Source organism: Xiphophorus hellerii, chromosome 12, assembly GCF_003331165.1.
Source record: "Xiphophorus hellerii strain 12219 chromosome 12, Xiphophorus_hellerii-4.1, whole genome shotgun sequence".
Classification (NCBI taxonomy): domain Eukaryota; kingdom Metazoa; phylum Chordata; class Actinopteri; order Cyprinodontiformes; family Poeciliidae; genus Xiphophorus; species Xiphophorus hellerii.
Window position 1 is genome coordinate 23,429,198 of NC_045683.1, and position 27,893 is coordinate 23,457,090.

The 27,893-nt window shown below is 39.2% G+C and overlaps 1 protein-coding gene across 6 annotated transcripts; it reads right to left on the minus strand.

Annotated features, from left to right (window-relative positions):
* On the minus strand, positions 1–27,702 carry trpm6 (transient receptor potential cation channel, subfamily M, member 6). Of its 6 annotated transcripts, none has more exons than XM_032578388.1 (42): positions 27,475–27,701; positions 25,128–25,207; positions 24,906–24,944; positions 22,635–22,821; positions 22,115–22,328; positions 21,458–21,582; positions 21,178–21,349; positions 20,821–20,995; positions 13,988–14,111; positions 13,836–13,908; positions 12,927–13,027; positions 12,691–12,825; positions 11,861–11,914; positions 11,002–11,136; positions 10,794–10,913; positions 10,333–10,607; positions 9,898–10,126; positions 9,068–9,220; positions 8,835–8,972; positions 8,603–8,731; positions 8,227–8,478; positions 7,965–8,139; positions 7,073–7,184; positions 6,777–6,973; positions 6,520–6,652; positions 5,571–6,012; positions 4,562–4,867; positions 4,218–4,488; positions 4,034–4,131; positions 3,813–3,915; positions 3,498–3,544; positions 3,341–3,405; positions 3,174–3,199; positions 3,002–3,052; positions 2,758–2,823; positions 2,358–2,656; positions 2,158–2,240; positions 1,873–2,078; positions 1,716–1,767; positions 1,447–1,559; positions 428–531; positions 1–351 (listed from the first exon to the last, which is right to left on the minus strand). In XM_032578388.1, the coding sequence occupies exons 1-42, from the start codon at positions 27,499–27,501 to the stop codon at positions 346–348; spliced, it is 5,892 nt and encodes a 1,963-aa protein (XP_032434279.1). In that variant the 5' UTR covers positions 27,502–27,701; the 3' UTR covers positions 1–345. The 6 variants fall into 6 exon arrangements, with proteins under 6 accessions (XP_032434279.1, XP_032434282.1, XP_032434280.1 ...); XM_032578391.1 differs by having other exon boundaries at positions 27,548–27,700; XM_032578389.1 differs by lacking the exon at positions 27,475–27,701 and adding an exon at positions 25,341–25,472.
* Between the last annotated feature and the right edge of the window lie 191 nt (positions 27,703–27,893).

The following is a 27,893-nucleotide window of genomic DNA, read 5'->3' on the forward strand; positions in this document are numbered from 1 at the left end:
CAATCTTTCAATTATTTATTCTTTACAAAAAAAATACAAAAAATGTCTTATATGTCATGTAGTTTTCTGTTTCTTTGCATTATATTCATATGAATTATGAATGCACAATATGAGCAAGTTTTAGTTCAAATAGTCCAATCAGAAACATCTGATGGCAGATGTAGCTCTCTCTCTCTCTCAAAAAAAAGACTAATATGGTTTCAGAAAAAACATCTTTGGTAGAAAAAGTGCATTTGAGTGTTATTTTATCTCAGTCAAAATGTTACATCTCGTTTTCATCGCCCTCTTCCTTCCCCGACTCCGACTCTGCCTCGCTGCTGTTCTCGCCGCTGCCTGGGCGCCTCCTTAAATCTGAACAACAGAAACATCAGTTAGCGACACGCCACTCCAATAACACAGTCATTATCACAAGAAAGAGAATACTGACAGGCCTGGGAGGAAGTCCACACATCCAGCATGAATAATTTGGTTTGATTTGTTGGGAGATCTCTTGGAGAGGACACAAGAAAAGGAAGAGCAAACACGACGCACCTTTGAAATATCAAAACAACTGTGTCTGAGTGTTTGCCTTTGTGTGTTTGTTTGCCGGGCTTGTTTGTTTTCGAGTGCGGTTTCTTTCCGCGCCGTTATCCTCTAGATGCCGGTATCGTGTCTACCCAGAGACATTAATTAATAGCTAATCAAAGCTAATGTCTCAGCAGCACATTGCCAGCACAAAGACATGATTAATACGTAATCAAAGGCCGCGCAGCACAACGCACAAAGCAGGGCCCACCCCCATGCCTCAAACGCTACTGTTGTTAGAGAAATAAACGAAGACTCGCTGCTTAATTAGCTGGCTGCTGGTGCGCGCCGACTTCACTTGAAGTTGTCGGGGATTTCTTTCAGAGCCAACTTGGCCTCATGAGTGACGACAGAGAGGTGACATTCAAGTAGAAAAATGCAGATGTGACAGGAAGCAACACGGTGATACAAAACAACATAACTAGGGAGGAAATGTATTTTCTTAAGTATTCAAACATCACAAAACCCATATTTAGTTAATATAAAGCTTTAAACTTTTTTCCCCTGATCATCATGATGTTTTTTGCCTGCTGATGTTCTCTACCGAAGATCGGAGGCAGATTTATGCTGAGATTAAATGGACCAGAGTGACTTATGAATTCAATAAGGTGCAATGAATTTTATTAATGGTAAGGTACGCCAAATATTCCAGATATTAATAATGAATTTCACTTTTGAAAATAAGTTTTCTTTAACTTAAGAGTTAGGCGTTACTTCATGTTGGTCTATCAGGTAAAATCCAAATAATATAAATTGAAGTTTGTTGTTGTAAAGTGACAACATTTAGAAAATGTTCAACACTTCTGGAAGGCTCCATATTTCTTGACTCTCACTTCATCTTACAGCTGCTTACTGATTATAAAAATGTGTGACATTTCTGACCTTTTAGTCCCAGCCTGTGGCAGCAGAGGTTGCAGGAGTGTTTCTGCAGGAAGCCATTGATGGCAGCGTCTCCAAGGTTATCGGGACCAAAGAGCACTTCACCCCTGCTACAGCTGCAAAGGGGTCAGACAGAGAGTCACAGTGTGAAGCGAAAAACTGGTTCGTCTGTCTGCCTTCAGTTCATGTCGGAGTTATGAAACTCTCCGTAAAAAAAAAAAAAAAAAAAGAACACCCTTCTGAAATCACGTTGCCATTTTGGATTTGTGTACCTTTGGTCGTCTGCCATGATGACTGTCGGATCAGTCAGCTCCTCTCCCACTCCTGTCAACAACATAAATGAGAGATATGACCAGAACAAATAAAGAGGGAAGAGAAAAAATAATGCATTTGCATGTCATAAATAATGAAGAATACTAAAACGCTTACCTTGAATGTCAAGCACCAGCATTTCTCTGCGTGAATACTCGTATGTCCAGTGGGAAAATGCCAGTAGCGTGTCCTCTAATGAACAGCAGGGGGCAATCTCTTCCCCTGTGTTGTTATTGTACTTCCTGAAGTTACCGATCAAGTTTCTCTCGATAGTCAACCACTGGCCGTTAGAATGCCGAAGCACCAGGCAAACATCTAGAAATCTGGTAGAAAGGGAGCAAGGTCAGTTCATGCAGGCACATGCACTTACAGGTGGGATTCAGAGAACACACACGCACACACCTTGGTGAGTGATGCATATCTTTGGGTTTGATCCGGTTAAACACTTGCATCATCTTCTGGGCTGCTCTCTGCTGCTGGATCTCCTTCAGGATGTCAAACATGCTATATATTACAAAGCTAAAGGGAACATAAGAGGTACTTTTGCTAATCTTTCAGTAATGCCTTGCTTAAATGCTCCAAAGATGGTTTTGGAAAAGTACCCTTAAACAAAGCTGCAGCGCAGTGCTCCCATGGAAGTACCTCTGCCAAGCACGGATCACCTCTGGCTTAAAGGCTTTGACCACGTATATCTGACCAGGCTGGAGCACATCCTGCTCTGCCCAGGTGCACAGCATTCTGCTGCCCTGCCGGAGACCGCCGTCCAGGGAACCCTCCTCGCTAGAGAGCGGCTTGAGCATCGCAGACTGGACCCGCGACGACCAGGAAGAGACAGAGCTGGACTCAGGTTCAGCTTTAGAGCAGACTTCCTCCAGAAAGTAGACGCTCACTTCTTCACCTCCTGTGAAAACAAAAAGTTAATGCAGAGACAAGGTAGAAAATACAGGGGGGAAAAAAACATGTAATGATACTATTTTTGTTTGTCAAAAAACAGAATTTTACCCAAAATGGAAACAGGAGTAAACGGGATGCTGTGGGCCAGTCTCATCAGATTGTTCCTCTCCATAGCTTATAACACAGAGACAGGTACTATCAAAACAACAAATTATGCAGCAATAAACGCAGAAAAAATAACCAAAATGCGTATACAACTAAAAATAAGGGAAAAAATCAAAACAAAACAGAACAAAAAATATATTTTTAACTTGCCACATAAAAAAGTGTTGATATATTATTTTCATAATACCTGAAAAGTGTGGGTACTGATTGTCACTGGGCTGGAAGGAGGAACTCCTGGCTGCAGCAAGCAAAAGAAAAAAAATAAAACACTACAATGTAAATCCAACATGTACTAATAATTAAACATAAATAAACAACAAACGCACAATACATGATAAGTATGGAATGATAAGAAATACCTTCTGGAGCAAATCCGCTCTGCAAGCTACAAGAGAGATGTTAAATATATAAATTATATATATATATATATATATATATATATATATATATATATATATATATATATATATATATATATAGGGATATTCCAATTAACTCTGAAAGAAAAGCTGAAGCAGAGACTTACGAAGACCTGCGGCTCATTGATTTGGCCAAGCTGTTTCGAGCTGAATGAGTCGGACTCCACAATTCCTGAAAAACAAAAGACCAAAAAACATCCTTCAGGTGTTTACTGATATTTCCAACAGAGACTCGATATAAACTGCAGCTTAGAGAGGATTTACCTGATGGGAAATCACCTGCTTCTGCACCAAATCAGTGGGATCAAAATCTGAAAAAATATTTATACCAAAACTCTAAAAGTAGTAAAAAATAAAGAGCAAAAATACAAATCATATTCATATATTAAAATAAATTCAAAATTGACTATTCACTAATTAGGCCACTTCTTCAGGCAACTGGTTCCACTGACTTTTTTATTTAAGTGTGTCAGACTTTTTATTCAGAATAAAACTTTCCAGAAGTCTGTGTCACTTCTCTTCCTGTTCACAATAATCCATTGCTTTGAGCTGGTTGTGTTGGTGAATGTAGATCCTTACTGAGCTGACTGAGGCTGGTTGAAGCTGACCAACATGTCTGTTCTCCAACAAACCTCCGCCGTTTCCTCCACAAGGCATCGGACAAGTGGGACTCCAGCGTCTCCTGTTGTCAAGAAACAGGAGAGAGAGATGGGAACAGAAAATTAGATTTATGATTAAAGCTTGTTAGGCAAACTGTTTGTTTTATCATGAAAAGAGGTAAAAATCAACAGTGTGATTACTGGATCAGGAATGCTCTCCTTTATCTTCACTGTCTTCCTGTTGTGGATTTTCCCTCTGCTGTCCAAGTCTTGAGAGAAATCTGAAGATTTTCCCCATTCTGCAGAAACAAACATATAACCTGGAGAATTCGGATGCATGACAGCGTAATAACCCGGGACGTTAAAGTGGTACAAGGAGTTTTACCTTGGCTCTTGCTGCACCATAAAGACGCATCATTCCTCAGACCTCTTCTGTCAGACAAGCACTCCTTGTCCGTCGTTTCTTCAAGAGATGGGAAAGATCCCTTCGTTGGGCTGAGAGGTCCACCAGAAAAAGCGATCTTCTCCATGCTGGATGAAAGAGACCTGCAGTACCCATCTGGACGCTCTCTGGGCACACATGCCCACCTAGTGGGCAATGGGGGTTTTCTCCAGTGGCTGGAATACCTGGACGGAAAACTTGGTTGACTTTCATCCTGAGAAAAGATGGAAGAAACATTGTCGATGTCAGTCAGACACAGTTAAACAATTACTATAGGCCACAAATACCTCCAGGTTGGGTACATCTTCTTCTTCTACTTTCTCTTCCCTTTCAGCATCCTCTTCCCCTTCTTCAACAGCAGCTTCCTCCTGACTGGGATACAAATGTGGGTCATACGTCCAGGCTTTGCTATGTGCCGTCCCGAACGGTTTGGGTGAAATTGGAGACCCACAACGGGACGACTCAGGGGTTTCGGAGGGCGTCTTAGTCCTTCCACCGCTGAGGTTAAACTGAGAGGAGGAAACATGTGACCCACGTCCAGGGCCTCTGAACCAGTTCTCACTGGGATCTTCAACAGGCACAGACTTGGAGTCCTGTGGAAAATGTGTTTGTTTAAATTATACTTTACATATCATTTAGTATGGGAGTATTTTACTGTTTCAGAGATTAATCATTAAGACCCAGGGTCTGCAACCTTTGTATTTAAAGGAGCCATTTTGCCTCCAGTCCAGCTAAATAAAGCAAATATTACAAGATTTTTTTGGGGAAAAAAACTGCTTATAATTTCTGATAAATTTCTACTATAAAAAAATCTATTCTCACATTCAAATACTTTTCTATTTTTAGGTTTAAAAACTAAGAAAAACGTAAAATATTTGCAATAAAGTGGCTGGATACATTTTTATTCTATGAGATGTTGATCTTTGTGGAAAATGCAATAAAAAATCCCTTATTTCCTCTAAAGCTGATATATTTAAACTTATTGGGAGCTCTTGAAATCCAGAGTTAAAAGTTTTGATTGGGCACACAATCATGGCCTATGAAACCGATTGTGTTTCTGAAAAAGCACAGTTTACAAACTAATGACAAAAAGAAAGACCTAAAAATATTACCGGTTGTTCTGGAGTCTTTCTTTTGTGGATATTGAGTGCAATTATTCTATCAAATAAAGTTGAAAAATATTAAAATCTTTATTTAGCTATTAAGAGCCACTGTGGAAGGTGAAAAGAGCCACAGGTTTCAGACCCCTTCTTTAGACAAACTCATTTTATCCGAGATCGTGATGTAGCCACCCACCTCTTTAGCCGTTTCCTCTCCTGCCTCAGGCAGTCCCTTTTTTCCTGCTCTGGTTTCTCTCACCCCGACGTGGCGCTCCTGCGACGCTCGTCGACTTCCCTCAACAGCAGAGCCTTTTAGCAAAGAGGGCGGCGTGCTTTTGCAGGTTTTAATCTCCAGGCGACGCACATTAGAAACATCACAATCCTCTGCTCCCCTGTGAGGGAGGGTCCAGCTGTGAGGGAGGATGTGACGGCTTGCCGGTAAAACGTGGCGACACTGAGCCAGGCGGGCCTCTTCCTGTTGACGGCTGTCGGAGGCAGAGAGCAGAGTGAGGGTGTCCACAGCCAGCACAGAGAGGTCCTGAAGCTGACCGAGCTGACCGTCCAGCTCCGACAGGCTGTCCTGAATGACGTTGACCTTCTCTGAGACCTCCCCCACCATCCCACACATCTCATCAGCTCTAGTGGCACAACAAGGACAAATGTTGATAGTTAGTAACAAGGTAATAATGTTTGTGGCATGACTTGACTACTACTTTTAAAATTAAATACCAACTTTCAGCAGTTGGAGTAGAGGGACTTGTTTTTTTCCCCACAGGGTTTCTGCAGTTTCCACAAACTCAAATTTAAGACTTTTTAAGACTATTATGAATGGAGTTTCAACCTATATATACAGGGAAATTTACAAACTTTGTCCAGTCAAGTGGCGATAAATTTGCACTTATCCATACATACAGGCAAAAGAGCGCGCTAGCTAGCAAGGCTATATTAGCTGCTCGTCAGAGGTAGCCTTAAACGCCTGAAGTCACACAACACAACGAAAACGTCTGAATGCAATTTGGCAGGAGGGAAAACTCAGAGAAAAAAAATACATACATACTAACTTGTTTTTTTAAAGAATTTAAGACATTTTAAGGATGTGCGGATGCCATGTTTCACACTATTAGGCAGATTAAAATCCAACAAACCTCTCAGCTGTGGCTCTGATTCTGTTTATGGGAGTGCTGTGGAGATCTTCGTTCTTCTCATGAAGGTAGAGTTCAACGCATTTCTCCTCAAACTCATACAGCCTCTTTCTATCCTCAAGGCCCAGATAGAGTTCTGATAAAAGTAAATAAAAAACAGGAGACATACGTTTTATGGTGCCAAGATGTATTTAAAAAATAACTGCAAACTTATCCCAAACTGGAGTCCCCCCAGCACTGTGTGTACTGTTGGTACTCACTGAGCCCAGAGCGCCTCTCTTCTTGCTCAGCATCTCCACTAAATCTCCTGTAGATGCTTCTGACAGCAAGAGCCACGTGACTGAGCAGGATGAGCGGCGGGGGCAGCCACGGCCTCTCCTGATAGGTCCTTATGTAGCGATAGCGGTTGTACTTCCACAGTTTGTTGGATATTGAAGCCATATCAAAATAGATGTTGCTGTTAGGGACAACATTTTATACACTGCTTTTTTAAAACCAGTATATATACAATTATATATACATTTATGTATTTTTGCCAGTGCAACAAGGGGCTCACTTGAAAAATGCAATGAGGATGTTGACCATGATGATGTACTGGAAGAACATGTAGACAGCCTGGAGGAGCGGTGCCAGAAAAGATTCAGGAGGACAGGATTCATCACTACACGCTGTCAACACACAAACACATCGATGTTACACTGGTGGAAATCAGCATGGCGACTGAAAATATACAAAAAAACGTAAGGGAAACTTTTCATTTACTGCTGGATCAACACATATACATAAGATTTAAACAACAAATTTTTAAAATTGAACTCTGTATCAGCAAATGCTAAATCTGAACCGACTTTGATGAGTACTGGAGACTAAAACTTAAATTCTATTGTTTCTTTAGGAGTAAACAGGGTAGATAATAGGCAATAGCTGCAAAAAATGCACTAATTAACTAATGTTCTCCAAGTGAAGTAATAATTATCAAGCAAAGTAAAAGAAGGAATGGTGACGTGAGGTTGACGTGCATCATCAAATCTACAGCAAAAGTACCGAGAAGGAACAAAACTCATATTTTAACCTATCTGAATAAACAAATGCCACCTTGATTTTCTAAGCCCACTGTTGAGACATGTGGGCTTAAATTCCTTAGTAAAACATGTAAGTTTTAGTAAAGAAAAACGTGCATGTTTGCCCTTTAGTAAAACATGTAAGGCCACAATAAAGCCAACCATGGTTCTACAAGTAAACCACTAGCTTGCAGTGAACTATGAGTGTAATAGTTCTTGAGTAACAGTCAAATGTGTCATCTGCTGTTCAACTAATTTAGTATCTACCTTATGTTAAGCACTCCAAGAGACCAAGTAGTCGATTTAAAATTATTTTACTCACTTTACAAAATTGGGTGTACTTTTTCTTTTTAAAATAAGTGCTAAATTTTCTAATGATCCACTTACGTTCATGTTCTCCAGCATACACTTCCCCAAAGATCATCCAGTATGGCTGGAAGACAATATCTCGAGCTAGACTCCATGACGGATCGTGATCTGGCGACAAAATGGCCTGTCTGGATACGCCGAAGCTCAGCAGCACAATGGCCATCATCACCACAATGAAGAACATGTTACTGGTCTGGGAACACAAACAGGAAAGAAAAAAAAAGCAGGTCACAAATACTACGGTATTATCCTTTAGTAGGCAGACGTGGTCTCTTCTCACCATCTTAGTGATCATGGTGAGGTAAGGACCAGCATGCTGATTGACAGCCAGAAGATCCAAAACTCTGATAAACCAGAAGATGATGTCCAGAGAGTAAGCAACGTGTCCTCCAGTCCGGTAGGGGTCGGCCTGGCAACGCATCGAAAGCCCAACCAGGAACAGGAGGATGGCAACAAAGTCGGATTTGTTCCAGTACTCCGAGAACCAAACCTTCAGCTTCTGCCTCAGCTTTCTAGGCTCAGACATCAAAACCTAAAAAACAAGAGTCTTTAGTACCATGACATTAACTTTCATTGTACTGTAGCTATAAGTCCATACATCCAATTCACAAAAATAACTGAAAACTGCAAATGAGGAAGGATGTAGGATAACTTACCTCTCTGGTTTTCTCAACAGCAGTGGAGACGATGTAAAGAATAACCAACCACTCCTGGACACTTGGTTGGTCCTCCATCTTGACCAGGATGACGTAGGAGAAGAGCATCAGAAAACCCAAGTAGGACATCTAACATGAGACAAAACACATTCGGTTAGATTTCTTCATTGAGTGAATCAGAAACATCAAATGAGTAAAAAAAAAAAGTTAAAATAAGATGCACATAACCTACTGTGTGAAACCAGAACTTAACAACAGGAGCAGTGTAAAAATCATAGAGTCTTGTGATCCATGACAGAAACTGCGTAAACATAGTGGACAGGGTGGATTTATTGTGGAAGGGGAGGCCTCGCTCTACATCCTGTCTGTCCTGCGACATAAGACGAGAAAAAAGAGAGCAAGTGGTGAGAAGTCTGAGAGAAAACCTTATAGTCTAGTTTAAAAAGTTTTGCATTGGCATCCTACCATCTGAACGGATCCCTCAGGGACTGGCAGCGATTTCACAGACTCGAGCCCAAACAGCATTGCCTCATGGCTCTGTGGTACGTGGCACATTTCAGCCTTGCTTTTAAACTCCAGAAACAAGACGGCAGGCGGCAGGAGAAGGCTCAAAATGATCTACAACACAATGTGTGTATCACCATCACCTAGCAACTATCAGGGAACATTGTAGGGCTGACACAAATAATTCATCAGTTACTGAAATAATCGTCAACTAATTTAGCACAGATTAATTAAGTGAAATATGGACTCAAAAAAACAATTTGCTGAAAAAAAAACACACACTTGGACCGGTAATTATGCTAAAACTTTACAAAATATATGTACATTTTGCATTTACGATGAAAAACCTTTGTTTGTAAGCAATTCTACCCAATTTGAGCTGCTGATGCAGATTATCAAGTGTTCACTAAAGAACTGCTATGTGATTATTTTTTAATCATTTGCTTATTTGCATCGTTTAATGTATATATAGTATTGTGTAAAAGAGGCTTAAGTGGGTAAATGGAGAAACCTGTAGAATGTGCCCCTTTTTTATCTGATTAATCAATTAATTGTCAAAATAATTGATAGCTTAATAGATTACTAAAGTAATCGTTAGTTGCAGCCCTAGGAAATTGTTTTCGCCAGTATTGTTTTTTTTTGTTGTTGTTTGGTAATAAACCTAATTCACATATAATTAAAACAGAACTAATTGACTCAGAATGGTATTTTCCAACAATTATGAGATTCTTTTAAACATCAGAGACAGGGTGATGTATGGGGTTAAAACTATCATCAACCGTTGTGCTTACCTTCATAAAGGAGTTTTTTCTCATGTTGAGTGGGCCGGTCCAGAGATCTGTGAGCAGAGTCTGGGTGCAGGAGTGTGACACAAATGGTCTATGACACGAGGAGACAGCCAGCTGCAGACATGTGAAGTGACTCCATGCCTCCATCTCTGAGGTTAACAGTTTCATGGCCATTTGCTCGTTCTGCTGAAATGCACAATCTAACACATCCACAGCCAGCTGCCCAAACTCGCTGGTACACACAGAGAGAGGATAGACATGCAGGTTTTCTGTTAAATAAAACTTAGTCTGATTTAGAAAAAGTACAACTGAACCTGAACATCAAACACTAGAATTCAATTTCAAATAAATGTATAGCTTTGAAGGAAGGGGTAGCCATTTTAAATGTGATTCACTTTGCAGGAAGTAGTGTCTTTTCACTTCGCTCTTTACACTCACAGTGAATATGACTGGAATCGCTCAGCAACGTTGTCATCCATGTTGCTCTGCCGTACCTCAAAGGCCATTGAGCGATAAAGCTTACAGCCCACGATGGCTCTCGCCAATGCTTCTTCCCCGTGCTGCCACAAGAACAGCGCCATCTGCTGGCGCTGCTGGAGAACAGCCCACACGAACAGGTCGTTGGAGTTGAAAGTACATGGCAGTAGGGTGGTGCGACCAAGGCCATGACTCAACACCACCTGATGGCTGCTCCCCGTCGACTCAGTTTGATCCTGGAAAGACAAAATGGATGGATGAGGGAAGCAATGGAGGACACAAAAGAAAAAGGTCAAGGGATTCCACCAAGAATAAGTGTCACACAGAAACTTTAAGACTAATCGGTCTTCTAAACGGAAGCTGAACTTCTTATAAAACAAAGCTTGTAATGAGATGCCAAAAGACAGAGTAGATTCACCAACTTTGCTTTTGTAGGGTTGGGCAGTTCTGAAGAAGTGAAGATCTTGGAGACTTCTGCTTTTCTTTAAGCTCATTCCTCGCCTTTGGTTAATAAAGGAATCAGAGCTGTAACGTCTACTGTCCTACAAGCAAAAAGGAAATTTTTTTTAACATCTCATAAAGATCTTAGATTTCTTACAAGAGGGACATAATCTAAGTTTTAATGCTCACCTTGCACTGAATGCGGCTGTAAGCAGCTCTGAAGTTTTTCCGAGTGTAGGTGCTTCGATAGGCGCCTCCAATGAGGTATTCTATCACCAGCCCCATGTCAATGAGAGACAGACGGTAACCTGTAGGGAGAGAGGCCTACCAACACAAAATGAACAGTGAATATAACTACAGAGGCCTCTCTGCAGGTAAAATATAACTGAAATAATTTATTTCAATAATTTAACTCAAAAAGTGGAACTCACATGTTATATGGCTGGACACAAAAAGTGTACATTTTGAGCATTTACAGCCTTTTCGTTAACATTTGATGATCATGGCTTGCCGCCAAAGATTAGCTTCTGAGAAAATGTGATTATTATATCAGGTCAAATAAAAAAGGATTTTTAAAACAAAAATGTCAGCTGAGGAATACCAAAACATCTTAATAATTTCCTACAAGCTCTTAAATGGGCTTTGTTTGACAGTGTCTTTAAACCCCTATAGCTTGTTCACACTTTCCACGTAACTTTCCGATGATATAATTGCAGGCAGCAGTCTGTGAACAAGCAACTTCTTTAGCGATGACCTTTAGTGTCTTATCCTCTAGGTGAACGGTTTTCATGTCTTTCTGGTGGACAGCTGCCCAGTCAGCAGTCTTCCCCATGATTTTATGGGCCATAACGTAACATGCCTGTATGAATTTATTTTTCTGTTTATAAATTTAATAAACTTCACAGATTTTATTAGTTGTGAGACATAATAATTTAAATAAACATTAATAAATGTTGAAAACATTTCCCCTTATGCACATATAAATCTATCTGTACAACAGAACAGTAGATGTCTATAGTTTACATGTATTAGTATGTTCGTCACTCACTTGTTTTGCATCTTCAACCAGGTGCTGCAAGAAGCGCTGAGTCTGACCCTGTGGCTGGAAAAAGATGTTTTGTTACACTTGAGAAAGTGAGAGAAGAAAAATAAAAACCAAGAAATCCCAACCTGAAAAAAACAGAAATACTGGTAGACAGCAGCAGCTCTCTGGATATTCATGTTTCAGAAATGGACCAAGAGCTGTGAATAATTGACAGGCTATAAAACACATGAGATAAAGAGAGTGTGGAGCAAAAAACAAGTGTAAGTTGTCCACAGACAGCTTTTTCATTTGAGCATCAAAGTCAACAACTGGGAAAATACCCTGGATACGGGTGACCACACATCACTCTGTGCAAACACTTACAGTGCACTGCTCTGATTTCAATCAAAGATGATATTTTAAAATCTGTGTTTTAGTCAAAGTAAAGAGATTGAATTTGTTCTGTTTGAAAAACAAACAAGGGGCTCTGGGAAAACTGTTGTTGCTTTCAAATAAAAAAAATATTCTGACAATAGGTTTTAAAACAGGAAGTAGGATGGTCTACGTAATCAAATTTAATATTTTCACCTCAAATTTGTTTCCAAACATCAAAAACAATGTAATCAAACAAAAATGATGATTATTAAAATAATTTTAGCACATTCTGCTTTGCAAATATAGCCTTAGTTGGTTAATTAAGTAGAGCACAATAAATTGATGATTTTGGTATTGGCCAAAATAATTGTAAGTATGTTTTTCTTTTCTTTAATCAAGTTGCCCTATTAGGAAGACAAAACTATAAAAACAAAGGGAGTATCATTAAGATTAAAAAGGAGCAGATATAGTATAATTACTGAGTTGTAGAGCTCCTCGAGGCGATCCACGGTGAGGAAGCGGCTCATTGTCATGCCGTTGTCAATCAGGAGTTTCACAAAACTCACACGGTCCATCACCAGAGAATCCAGCATTGCTTGTTCCAAGGAACCCACCTAAACAAAGCATACGATATGATTATAATCGAATAAATCAACAAATACACCTGGTTAAGGTAAAATTAATGGTATAAACTCCTGTCCAGAGCTGGTCTCACCTGCCAGTGCTGACCATACACCAGGATGTCTTTCTGTGCGATATCAGCCCGGTCCCAAGCCAGAGCCATACTCAGCTGCTCTGATGGACTGGCTTTGGTTCCTGTTTTCCATTCAACAAAAAATGTCAAAATCCAGCAGAACACATTTCAATGTATATTTATTTCAGCAACAGACTTTTTCCCATTTTCTAGGAATGAAAAAGCCTCAATCCAACACAGATTAACATTTAAAGCTACAGGATGTAACTTTTATTAAAAATATGGGTTTTTTTTACATATTTTGTTAAAACAAGTAATCAGAGCCAGGAGGAGGATCACCCTCGTGTATGCTCTACTCACACTCTCCCCCTTACTCACTGTTATGCTTCCGCATATTTGTGCCAGTAGAGCCTGTCATAAATGGTCAGGCTAGTTAATATGGCCACCAATTACGGCGAATAAAGAAGAACGAGCTCTTTCTCGCCGTGTTTGTTGAACAAATGTTGGTGAACATTTGTTTGTAAACATTTGTTCTAAATGTTTCATTAGAACAAATGAAACCATTTGTTTCATTTAGCAACACGTGCACAAGATTGATTGACAGAGATGAGACACTCCCACTTACTCTGATTGGTTGTTTCTGGCTAGGAGCTATGCATTTATTCAGATGGCAATGGTAGCACAGTGAGGAGGTGGAAAAGCTTAAGTTTTTCACAGATTATCTATCTCATGCCATACTGTCACAACATAGTAACAGTTTTAACAAATCTGTAAAAAACAGATTTCTGTATAAAAGTTACATAATGTAGCTCTAAAGTGAGTCAGGAACTTGAAACATACAAAGTTGCAATCTGTTCTTGTTGCTAAAACCGTGGTGACTTGTTTGCAGAAGCAAGTCTGTAATAGTAATCAGAAAGAGAAAACATGTACCCTTAAGAACAGCAGTCAAAATGGCTGCATCGGTTGCCATCTGCTCGTCAGCCTCAGAGTCAAAGATGGTGATCTGTTGGTCAAAGAGACAATGATGATGCTGTTTGTGTCTTAAACCACATCAAGCCTATTTCAGTAAGAGCTCTACTCACTGATTGTCTGTGATCCATACACTGCTGGAGTAGAGTGTAAAGGTGCGCGGCTTCGGTCCTCTCAACTCCGAACACATCTCCAATCCTACCCAGGAAGTCCTCCTCAATATCAGCATCCAGCTGCCTAAAAGGCATGAGAGTGATGAGAGTCAAATTACATTGACTTGCAGAAGACAAACATAGCCAATAGAGCATACCTGTTGAGTAAAAAAAACCAAACACATAAGGTCTTCAAAATGTTTAAAAGTAAAAAATATGAAAAGCCTTTGAGCTGCATTTTCAGAAGTCACCTAATTAGCCAACAGAATCCATTTATTTAGTCTCAGCATAAAATCAGGTGTTCTGGAATGGCTTCAGAGAACAGTAGAAAACAAACAACATTGTGAAAAACCAAAGATCACAGAGCACTGTACAGAGAAGAAATAAAAAAAATCAAAGAAGTTCACGGTAACTCTGGAGGAGCTGTAGATATCCAGAGCTCAGGTGGGAGAATATACTCACAGGAAGATTATTTGTTGTGCACTTCACAAATCAGAACATCATTAAGAGAAAGCTATGAGATGTATTGTTTATAGATTCTAACACATCATATAGACACAGCAAATGTGAAAGAAGGTGACCGTTGGCTTACAAAGAAATCAAACTTTTTCTTGAGCCAGAGTTGATGGAAACATGGATGGAGCTAAATGCAACTTGATGTTTTTCTGTAAACACCAAGTTGTTTTACAGAAAGACTTGAAACTTGAGTGGAAATTCATCCTCAACCAGACTGACAACAATCCTAGACATATAGCCAGTTATACAGTGGCACCACTGATCTGTGACCAAACTGCTGTTCACACATACAGTGTATTATTAATTTGAGCTATTTGTTTAGGAGGAATGGGCAAAAATTTTGGTCTCTTGATGTGAAAAAGCATACTCTAACTGCTCTGACTTGCTCTAACTGCAGCAAAAATGGTTTCAACAAAGCATCATTTTTTTAATTATTATTTTCCTTCCACTTTACATTGCTGCGTTGTGTTGTTTTGGTCTATCAAATAAAAACCCTGTTGTCCCCCGCAAAACATGGACAAAATGCAAAAGTTTGCTATTTTTGTAGTTGAATAAAAACAAAAAAGGGACTTCCGGTTTGAACGTCATCGTGATGGCCGCGCTGTGAACGGGCTCCCGAGAGAACCTAAGAAATTGAAAACCCAACCCCACTTAAACGACGAAAACATACCTATAAAGGTGAAAAAGAACTGGGGTGAGCGAAATACTTCAAAACCGAAGCTTTATAACGCCAATAAGCGAACGTTTAAAGTCGAGAAAATATTGCTAGCATTTTAGCTAATGCCAACTGCTATTCATCTCAAACCTCCGGTTTGAAAAATTACCGCTGCACTTTTTGACTTGAACTAAACAAACAACAGTGATACTATGGCTGAATGGGAGACGGTATTGCAGGAATTAAGAGGCTTCCGACAGGAAAATAATGCGCATTTGGGGGAAATAAAAGAAGAAATTCGAAAGATGAACACCAGACTAGATGAGGCTGAGGACCGGATTGAAAAAGCGGAGGAGAGGATTTTAACCACGGAGGACGCCGTCACTGAAATAATAAAGCTACAGATAAAGCTGGAGGATAAACTAATGGACCTAGAAAGCCGTACACGAAGAGAGAACATACGCATTTATGGCGTACCCGAGGCGGCAGAACGGGACTCGGCATCAATGGGTGACTTTGTGGAGAAGTTGCTCCGTGAGGGCTTGGCGCTGTCCCAAGACGAGCTCGACATACACATTGAACGGGCTCACCGCTCTCTAGGCCCTCCGCCTCCAAGCGACGCTCCCCCGCGATCTATTGTTGTGAAATTCCTCAGTTTTAAAACCAAAGAACTTCTCCTTCGCAAGGCATGGCAGAAAAGAGGATTTACCTGGAACGGCAAGCAAGTGAATTTGGACCATGACTATCCCCCTCTGATTTTGAAAAAACGAAGAGAATACGCAGACGTGCGCAAGATTCTGAAGGAGCAGCAAATCCCCTTTCAGACTCTCTTTCCTGCCCGGCTGAGGGTGAAATATGGAGATGAAACAAAGATCTACAATACAGTGGTGGAAGCTACTGAAGACATGTCCAGTAGAGGCTACGCTGTGCGGGTCGTTAAGTCACCAGAAACGGCCCTGGAACATCTGAAGCAGCTGACCTGGAGCAGAGTACGCGGCGGACAGGGGAGTGGGCCAGCAAACAAGAGGCGGGACCCCGCAGCCGGCTACAAAGAAAAACTTAGAGCCTTCAAGAGGTCTTCTCCCACGCACAAGGAAAATTAAGGTTTATCCACTCTGTTACTAATAATCAAGACTTGTATTTGGTTTATGAAGTACAATAAGTAAATAAGGCAGGTTTCTCGCGGTGCTCTTTACACTGAGGCCATAGCCACCAAGGGCCCCTTCACTAACTGATGAAGAAGCTGCCTCTGGAGGTGAAGCAGGGTTCTCTTTGGAGACCCCCACCTTGGAAGTCAAGAGTTCAGTTTGAGTTTTGTTTGTTCTTAATGTTAACTTTTTTATATGTTCTATGTTCAGTGTTTTTAAGAGTGAGCGGGGAGCCCAATAATCTTTGTGATATAATTAAGAAATATAAGTTAGATGAGTAGCAGGTTGATAAAATTGGTGTCAAACAACATTAATGGTTTACATAGTCCAGTAAAAAGGCAGAAAGTCCTATCTAAATTTAAGAGAGACAAAACCCAAATTGTTTTATTGCAGGAAACACATCTACCGGATAGCGAGCATGTTAAATTAAACAAGATGGGTTTTAAACATGTGTTTTTTTCTTCCCACAGTTCTGGGAGGCGAAGGGGAGTGGCAATTTTGTTATCTGGAAATCTTAACTATGAACACATATCAGAGTACAAAGATAAAGAAGGTCGCTACATAATGATTACGGGCAGGATTGATGGTACCATGACCACCATCCTGAATATATACATTCCACCGGGCAGTGATTGGTCCCTGTATAGACAGGTTCTCGAAATTGCAACAACGAAGAGTCAGGGAACTTTAATATGCGGTGGTGACTTCAATATTTTATTAAACACCAAATTTGATTCTTCTAGTGGGAAAGGCGATGGACGAAATATTGGTAGGAGGATGGGACACCTCATGGACGATTTAGGATTAGTTGATGTATGGCGAGAACATCACCCAACTAATAGAGAATACACCCACTTCTCTCACCCTCATAACTTATATTCTAGGTTAGATTACATTCTTACGTTCAAGAATGATTTGTCTAAAATTAAAACCTGTGAAATCGGTCCATGTACAATCTCTGACCATAATCCAGTTTATGCTGATATTTGTCTGAACAGGAAAAATAGATCTACATTATGGAGGATGAACACAAATATTTTAAACTACCCAAACATTAAAGAGAATTTAAAAAAAGAAATAGAAAATTATTTAGCTCAAAATGATAATGAGGAGGTGTCACCAGGAATATTATGGGATGCAATGAAGGCAGTGATTAGAGGGAAAATAATTAGTATATCCACCCACTTAAAAAAAGAAAACATACAAAAACGTAAATACCTGGAAGATAAATTGTTAAAACTGCAACACGAACACTCTGTGACTATGAACGACAGCATTAAATCGGATATGGTAAAATTTAAAAAAGAATTAGATGACCTAAACATGGTTGAAGTACAGAAAAAAATAATTTTTAACAAACAGCAGTATTGTGATGTTGGCGGGAAATCATTAAAACTTCTTTCATATAAACTCAGAAAGCAGCAAGCAGAGAGGACTATACACAAAATAAGAAATCCTTTAGATGGCCAATTAGAAACCGAAGAGGAGAAAATTCAACAATGTTTTCAGAACTATTACAGAAAACTTTACTCCCAAACCCATGTAGATAATAATCAAGAAGTTAATACTTTTCTGTCTAAATTGGAGCTACCAACAGTGACGGAGGAACAAAATAAATTGTTAGTATCCACAATAACCAGTGAAGAAATTCACTCGGCAATTAAAAGACTAAAAGGGGGTAAAATGGCAGGGTCAGATGGATTTGGCCCAGAATGGTATAAAATAATGCAGGATCATTTGACTCCCACCTTGCAGAAAACATTTAATTGGGTAATGAAGGGAAAAATTGTACCCCCGTCATGGAAAGAAGCAATAATCTCTATAATTAAGAAAGAAGGAAAAGATAACCTAAATTGTAGCAACTACCGCCCAATCAGTGTATTAAATATTGATTATAAGCTGTTCACTTCCATCATCTCTAGGAGACTTGAAACTATCCTACCAGGACTAATACATAATGATCAAACAGGCTTTATTAAACATCGACAAACTCAAGATAACATTAGGAAAGTTTTACATATTATGAATCAGGTTCACAGACAAAAAATAGAGACTTTAGTGCTAAGTTTAGACGCCGAAAAGGCATTTGATTCTGTGAGGTGGTCCTTTTTATATCAGGTTCTTGAGAGATTTGGATTTGATAAATCTATAATAAATACTATATCTGGGTTGTATGATAAACCAACAGCCAAAATCAAAATTAATGGAGACCTTACTGAATCATTCATACTCGAGCGAGGTACTCGACAGGGTTGCTGTTTGTCGCCACTCCTCTTCGCCTTGTTTATAGAACCATTGAGCCAATGGATCAGACAAAGACGGGATATAATTGGAATAAGGACCATAGGAGGCGAGCAAAAATTGGCATTATTTGCTGATGACTTGTTGCTTGTTATGTCTCATCCTAATCTGGTTCTCCCCAAATTAATGAAAATCTTATCAGATTTCGGTTTATACTCAGGGTACAAGGTTAATGTGAACAAAACACAGGTACTAACGGTGAATTATGACCCACCAGCTGAAATTAAAAATTGCTATAAATGGGAATGGGAGGCAGATAGTATTAGGTATCTGGGGGTGGTGATCCATCGTGACCCTAATGAAATGTTTGAAGCCAATTATGCCCCCTTGAACATAGCCATAAAGTCAGATATCCAAAGATGGAACGCCATACCTTTCTTTGACCTACACTCCAGGATTGAGTCAGTTAAATTAAACATTCTCCCCCGATTTTTGTATTTATTTCAATCCCTACCAGTTCCCGTACCGTCAAAACAATTTGTAGAATGGGATAAGATGCTGTCCAAATACATTTGGAAAGGGAAAAAAGCCAGAGTCAAATACAAAACTCTACAATTAAAAAAGGAAAAAGGGGGTTGTGGGCTTCCATGTTTACGAGAATATTTTTGTGCAGCTCAGTTGAGACCTTTGATATGTTTGTGCTGTCCGGATTACACTGCAGGATGGAAAAATGTGGAAGGGGAAACGGTCAAAACAATGCCGATTAAAGCCATAATAGCTGACACAAAATTACAGAGTAAAATTAATTTGGCAGATGAACCTATATCACAAGTAATGATATCTGCATGGAATGAAGCAATTAGAATCTGTGGTTTAGAAAATGCCTCTAAACTCTTAAGATGGTGCGCTTATGATTCGGATTTCCTCCCAAATCAACATGACGATAGATTCAAGAAGTGGATTTCAAAAGGCCTAACTAATTACTATTCTTTTGTCCATAAAGGGACGTTCCAATGTTTTGAAACCCTGAAAAGAAAACATGATTTATGTGCAGATGACTTTTTTAGATTTTTACAGGTCAGAAATTATTTTAATAAAGAGCTAAAAGTACATTTACATAATTTGAGATTTGTGGAAACGTTTATATTACTAACTAAATCAAAACCAGGTAAAACTATTTCCAGGTTATATGACGCCATCCTGCGGTGTAAGAAAGACAGCACTGATTATATTAAAGTGAAGTGGGAAAAAGAAGCCAGCCTGACAATCTCAGAAGATGATTGGGGCCACATCTGTAAGATACCATGGACAACAACAAGATCGAAGGTTTGGCGTGAATTCTGCTGGAAAAATATTATAAGATTTTTCATAACCCCAAAGCAGAAACGATACCAGGGAAGGGGTTTTACCTGCTGGAGATGTGGAAGGGATGATGCCAATCATTTCCATATTTTCTGGGACTGCCAAACCATCCAGCAATATTGGTCTCAAATCCATAATCATTTACAGAACATCTTCACTGCTAATTTTCCTTTAACTTTTGAATGCATATTTTTATGTAACATACCGGTTGACAAACTGAACCACAACGATCAAAAACTTCTGTTCATTTTACTGGCCGGGAGCAAAAAGGCCCTTACAAGGAAATGGCTTAAACGGGAACCTCCAACAACTGATGACTGGATAAATGTAGTGAAAGAGATCTATGTACTGGAGAGACTATCTTTTTCCATTAATGTGCAGAGAGATACTTTCTACAAGATATGGTCAAAGTGGACAGAATATGTCAAACCTGTTGTGTCTGATTTTTTGTAAACCTTGCTGTCATTCAGATTTATGCTCTAATTTGATATGTCAATTATGGGTTGGTACTCAGGCCGCCCCGCCGCTCCCATTCAAGTTTTGGTTTTTTGTTTGTTTTTTTTGTTTTTTTTTCTCTCTCTCTCTTGTCTAAATTAGAAAACAGAGGAAGCATGTAAAAATGTGAATGTAATCGGTGTAATTATATAATTGTATTGTAATGTGCTTTCTCAATAAAAATGTTAATATAAAAAAAAAAAAAAAAAACAAAAAAGAGTTTGTATGTCTTACCGTTCTTTGCAAGAAAATTAACGTGGCCCGAAACCATTATCAGCTGGTAAAAGTTTGATCGATGTACCTAATAATCAGTTTAACTTTAAACAAGCTGGTTCAGCTATATGGCTTCCCACTTAAAATAAACATTACCTACATACCTATCATTAGCAGTCTGCTTGTGTAAGAAGGCGAAGAGGTCTGCAGCCTTGCCCGACCCCTCAAACACAAACACCGGTACAGGGGGCGCATTGCTAACATAATCCAGAACTGTTGATACAATGGCAGCGCTCCCTTCCACCACCACACACAGCACAGGCACTCCCTGGTTCAGTCCTGTGAGAAATAATTAGTCATTATAAAAACCAAGTCAAACCACTGAACTTCAAAAGGATGAGCAAAGATGGATACAGCCTGAAATTAACAAAATGAACACTAATAAAAATGTGCTGATATATATTTTGCCAGAAAGACGATGTCCCATCGCACATATTCAACAAGCAGTGACATTAACTTACGAGGATGAATCTTCAGTAGCTGGATTTGTTTCTCCAGTTTTCTCCTGAGGCCTTGCTGACAACCAGGTTTCCCCAGCGTCCCATCATCCACCAACAGAAAGTGGGAGTGGAAACCATTAAGGCAGGTCCTCTTGCTTAAAGGGTTTCCCAGTGGCTGGTAGGGTCTGAATACCTGAGCAGGTGTTGAGTTAACATCTCACAAAAAGGACAACCATCTTGCTGGTTGTCAAATATGTTCATTGTTATGTTAGAAGGAATAAAACACAGATTTAGTACTAACATCTCTGCCAATGAGGTCCAAATTGTTGTCAATCATTCCCCACGGTGTGATGCCAATCGTGTTTCTCTTCCTCAAGTCGTGGCCTCCAAATAACTTCACTGCCTCACCCACATATTTAGACACACCTGGAATGTGTACAAACAGTAGCAAATGCAGTGCCATGCAAAAATACTAATTTTCCTTTAAATGAAAATAATGCAAGATTTTCTGAGCTTTTATAAGACTGATTTCTGAAAAGTGTGCTGAGCATTTTGTCCGATTAATAAAATAACAAAAAAAAATCATATTTGCACTATCACAACATGACTTTTTAATAAGTAAATAGGAATAAATATCGGGTCTACAAACATGTGTACATATTCCTTGTTACCTTCAATTTATTTCCTCGTAAAAGTTCAATGTTTCAGGCTCAAAGTGTACAAAGTTGGTAGAGACAATCCCATAAGTGCATTATCTAAATACTGGAAGTTATAGTTGCAAAGAAAAGTGAATCTAAAAGGACTGATTAAGGGACTGACTGATAAAACAATAAAACATATTGAGGTTTATGGTTATAAAATAATAAAATGTGAAAAAGTTACAGGGTTATAATTGCTTCTGCAAGGCCCTACAGGTGTTGGTATCATTGTTTTAGAGAAAATCGACTCCTGTACTGACCTGTATTAATCCCATCAGTGAAAATCCACGCTCCTGTGCTTATGGCAGCCGTGATGAGCCCCTTACTGAAGGCCTGCTTCACCTTTGGGGGCAAAATAAAATTTTCTGACCCTCCGTGGACAGTCAGCAGTAGCTTCGGTCTCTCCATCTGCCATTCCCTCAGCATCAGCTGGAGCAGCGCCTCTGGCTTCGAGTCCACGGCCACACGAACATACTGGAAGAACATGGCACTGCTCAAGACCTTGCTGCGTTTTCCAGCTGCTGCTCGCAAGGTTGTCTTGTCACTACAGCAGATAGCATCTTTGCCTCCACAAAACGCCTTAAATCTGCTTCCATCATAGCAAACCAAAGTTTACACAACCAACAACATCTAGACTTCCATCTCACTCAGACTAGAGAAAGCATCAACTTTTATAGTTAAAGCTATTCTTTGTAAAAGGAAGATTAATCATATTTTTTTAATGTAGTGTAAATTTAGTAAATGCTGGCAAAGAAAACCACAGTTAATGGATTTACAAACCTTGGCGCGACAGACCCGCGTGGCAGTGTCTTGAAAATCTATGATCCCATAGGCGTTGGTAGAAGTGGCCTTTGTGTGAGCCTCCATGGACCACTCCTCCATGCCCTGTTCTGGACTGGGATAGAGGGAAATCGGAGGAAAAGACTCCTGCCAAGAGTGCTCCCCCATCAAGCGGCCACAGCAACATCTAATCAATGAAAACAAATTATCGGATATGTCAGAGAACTTCATCGTTAGATCTGACTGAGTCTGTTTGAGAAACATCTGTTCTACATTACAAAATATCAGCTGAGCAGCTGTTTTCCTTATAAACAGACCCACCATCACCTTAGACATTCCAGTTTCATGATTTACTTTTTTTTTTTCTTAAAGCTCAAAACCAGTACAAGAGGAATTGATTTTACCAGCTCTGGGCTAATTCGTACCACTATTTCCTACCTATGCTTTACCATTTTGTCCCAGCCTACTTACAACATAAAACATACTATTTCAGACCCATATACTTTAACCATCGCATAACATCTCCCATCTCTTAGTTAGGGGTGTATCGATTGCAGGTTTCTGGCCGATCGCAGATTACCGATCTGTAAAAAGCCTGCCGATTCCAATTTTGGCCAATACTGATTTTTTGTCTGAAATGTTCCCAAATATAGCAAAAATGTCTCTGAGCTGCCAACAGTGGGGTGACTGTTGTTAACTGCAAATATGCAGACAGCGTGAGGACAGGGATTGATTTGTGCACCTTTGCACAAATCAACAAGATAAGATATCTACCTTATCTTGCTAAGGTAGATAAGATCAGTGGATAAGATCGGCTTCACATGTAAGTATTGGCCGATCATCGATCTCCGAAAACAAAGAAAATCTGTGCATTCCTACTCTTAGTAGTGAAGTGATGAATTGTGGAGCTAAATGACACCAAAACGCTCAAATCTCAAATACATTTAATTATCTGCAATGGACTGGCGACTGGACTGTCCAGGCTGTACTGGTGCCTGGAGATGGGCACCAATCATCCTGGCGACCTCATAAGAATAAGCATGCTAGTTAATGGATGGATGGATGAATGGATGGACATTAAATCATTTAAATATTTCCTCAGTAGATTTTTATATTGCTCTATTTCTATTATGGTTCTGATCCTCATACAGACCTATAAAAAAATGAGAGATTATTTCCCCCATAAAGGAGCGCCCTCTTAAATGTAGATTTTATCTACTAGTCAGATAACCACATTTCGTAAGTGAAATTACTTTCGTTCGTCATTTTGGTATGAGTAATTTACAGGAGAACCGAGTCATGGCAGCTCTGATGTAACTGAATCAGTAGGTCAAGTAAGAAAAAGGCCAAAACCGAAAGTGCGAAACATTGATGAGGCATAAGGATCAGCACCCAATTAAACCCACGATTCAATAGTTTGAAATGACCTTTGTGACTGAAAGTGACTTCAATGACTCATGGTAACTTTTTTCTGGTTGACTTTATCAGTTGTTCATAAGTAAGTGATAATATGTGATGTTTTTAGGAATTCATATCAAAAGTAAGGTTTTCTTACCATGTTTATATTATATAGGCTGCTGCTCAAAATGTTCCTTTGTGTCTTTTAGCAATTTTGGGACAGTTATGAACTGAACAAGTGCTGCAAAGAATAAAATCAAACCTTATTTTCTAAGTGGTATCTGCAGAAATCTTCATTATTGCAAAGACTTTTACACATTTCTGTCCACAACCAATTTTTTATTTGTCTGTGTCTTCTACTTATGTTTTTATATTTTTTTAAAAAGTGCCGGAAAGACAAATACTGAAGCGCAAGTGTGTAACAATATGTTGCTAAAGCAACTCAAAGTAAATCATTTGCATACATTTTAAAATCCCCAGCTGACTAAGCCAGACTGCAACAAGTACTCCCCCTTTCCTGTCTCCCTCCCTTCCTCTTCACCTCCCCTTGTCCTTGAGTCTACATATTCCTGTTTCATTGTGTTTATTATGTTGCCAAACAATTTTTTTTTAAACGCATGCCTTCTCTCATTTTTTCACATCACCTGAACAGTTGATAGCTCACAGACTATCTGCAGTTTGGGGCATTTTGAAAATAGTGCGTCGGTGAAATGGAACATAATGTAGGAGCAGTACAAAGACAGCAAACACAGGAACAGTACAAATAAACATAGGGCAGTGAAATCTACACAAGCAAACAAGAATGCCAATGCCACGTGGGCAGCCAGGTGGTAATGCACAATAAAATATTAACTAAAAATTCACAAATAATACCTGATCAGGCTTTGGCACACTTGGCATATTGGAATGCATCTGAAACAAACAGGAAATAACACATTATGAAATAATCAACATGGTTCCTGGAATAAAGAAAAGTCTGCCAAGTGTTTCTGTTCTCAGAAAGATGTTTATTTCCACCCACCAATGTTAATATTATACTACATACATTCCTCTAGGAATCATAAAAGCCATCCATGCAGCCAGTTTATAGTTTACCTGTGTTGGTCCCAAGAGGAAGGGATGAACTTTACACACTCCCTTCTGAAGAAGCTCTCCTCAATCCAAGACTTCCCCGTCTGAAATAGGAAAACATACAATTGAGATAATATAAACGACATAAAAGGTCAAGCAGATTGTCATAGTATTCTCATCTTCATAGATTAATTTATTCGGAGGAAAAACAAACATCTTCCTTTAGGGAACAAAAACCTTTTCAGTGAAGTTCATTGTAGTCAAAGCATTCTCTACAGCTGAACTCAAGCTTCAGCCCTTCACCATCAGACTTCTCTCCCACTAACAGTGAAACACCACAGAAATGTGAGCAACAACATCCTAGCTCTACACAGTTTCTCCGACAGATTCAACAATAGCCACAAGAAGCAGAGCTGTGTTTGTAGGAAACATACAAATATCCCCTTCCTGAGATTAGGCCACATGGCTGCAGAACTGGTTTACTCCCACCAAAAACAGAGTCTGACTGTGTGAGCACTTAGCAAGGCCCTGAAGCATAGCTGGGTTTCAGAGAAAAGAGATTTTCCAATAGATAACAAAAAAAACCCTTAGTACAAGGGCTGCAGCCTCACAGAACACCACAAGAGAGCGAAAGACAAATTCGCTGAATTACTAAGTTATTTAGAGCAAGGGGTTGTATCAATTTTAAGTTATGCTCATTTGTGACAACATAAAAACACTATATTGCTATATAATTTAGAGAGACTGTCCAGCAAAAGCAAAAAATAATAAAAAAAATTCTCAACTATCTATGCCAAATACTGCATGAACTATAGCAGTTTATCACTTCCTGTAATGTTATCTCACATGAGAAGACTTGTTATTTGGTATCCAAAATAGTTTCTAGTTTAAAGGTTTGGAAAGCTTTTAGTTTAGTGGAAAGAATTCAGGTGCTTATTTGTTACATTTACTCTGTTAGACATTTTGTATTAAATCAGCGGATGTTGGAAAAGAATCCTTTTAGTCCCAAAACAAAAGAAACAGAAATAGAAGTCAAGTCCAAATATAAGGAATATTACTGCTACTACTACTACTGTTTAATGATTTTTTTTTTATTTTTTAATTAATGTATTTTAACAATATTTGTAAGCAACTGATTGTCATCATATATGCAGTTACGTCCAAGAGTATTTTTGGATTTAATGTTTGTTCTCACTGGAGACATTTTTAATATCATGGAGTGATTACTATAAATCTAACCGAGACTCTGTGGAGAAAGTTATACATTAGAATGAAGTTGAAGAGTATGAATAATCATGTTTTGTTTTGTTTTTTACCCTAATTTAATATATTTTAAAATGTTCCAACCATAAATAGAAAGTTTATATTTGTGGGTTAATTAGTCAGGCGTAAGAGCCTAGAAATGTTTGTTTATTTTTTTCTGTTTCTTTTAAATATGCACATATTTATAACAATTTGTAGTTTTTTAAAAAAAGATCCTACTTTACAGCTACACATTACTTTGAAATTGAGGATGCTATTTTTAATAATACCATAAGCTCTAAATGTGGCTGTTTTTGCTTTTACATTTCTGACATTGTCCAAGACATCACAATGAGCCTATCCTGCAGGAGAAGGAAATGCGTAGAGCCCTCACTGAGAGGGAACATGCAGCAACAACATGCTGCATGTTGTTATCCTACTATCACTATATTTTCTATAGATTCAGTGGAAACTTGGGTCATAGTGTGTCTTTTCTTGGAATCTCATAACCGTGCAGCTTTGAAACCAAAAGGTTTATAAAACCGTAGTGCAACTTGATAATGGCATTAAGAAATTACCTCAGTATGTTTACAAAATGTAAACAAAACTTCCCAGCCTGGATTTTGTCAAATATATATTTTTTACACTCAATGCATACAAATTTCTTGTTTCTTATACTCCAACAAATTTTACAAAACGACAAGGGAAGCGTCATGGCAAAAGTTGAAGAGTTTTGCCGTCTAGCGTTGTGCACATGCGCAATATTACGAGTCTGTACGTAGTTAATTGAAAAACTTTACCCCAAAACTTACCTCCGCCACCTAAAGTACATGTTATAAGAAATGTTTAAAGAGAAAATTAAACACAAAGTCCAGCAGACAGACTCTGGCTTTTCGAAGTTCCCTAAAAATTGCACTTCGCATCTCATTTTACCATGTTTTCGCTGACAAGTTCAACTAAATTAACTTGTCAGCTAATAGCTGCAGTCGTTAGCTCTGAGCTAACGACAGCTAATATAGTAAATAAACCGTATGGAACCGGTTCTGGACTCCGGTCAGAAAACACCGGCTGTAGAAACCAGAATCTCTTCGGGTGATTTACATGATTATCTTCCTCTTGCATAACTTACCATGGCTGTGCTCTGCGGGTAAAACATACATAAAATGTTTTAAGTCTAACGGAGAACTTCTTTCAAATCCCACCTCTTCATCATTACTCTGTCGTCTAGGTTTTTATCAGCCGCTGGTCCAAAGGGCAATGAGCTTTTCCAAGAAGCCTTGAGGAACTCATGACCTCCTCCTCCTTCCAACACAACCAGGACTGTTCGACCTCCGGAGCGGAGCCGCGGTCCTCCCCTTCAACCCGCAAACATGCTGCACAGCAGCAGCAGCATCAGGGGCAAAGGAGGACTGGCTTTACTCACAGTGAACAGCTCTACGCCAACAAACATGTCACTCGATTGTTCAGGTGGAACATTTTTAAAAATTAACTTTATTTTCTATTATCCCTTGAATTGCCCCTGACAGAAACAGTCACAGAAAAATAGTC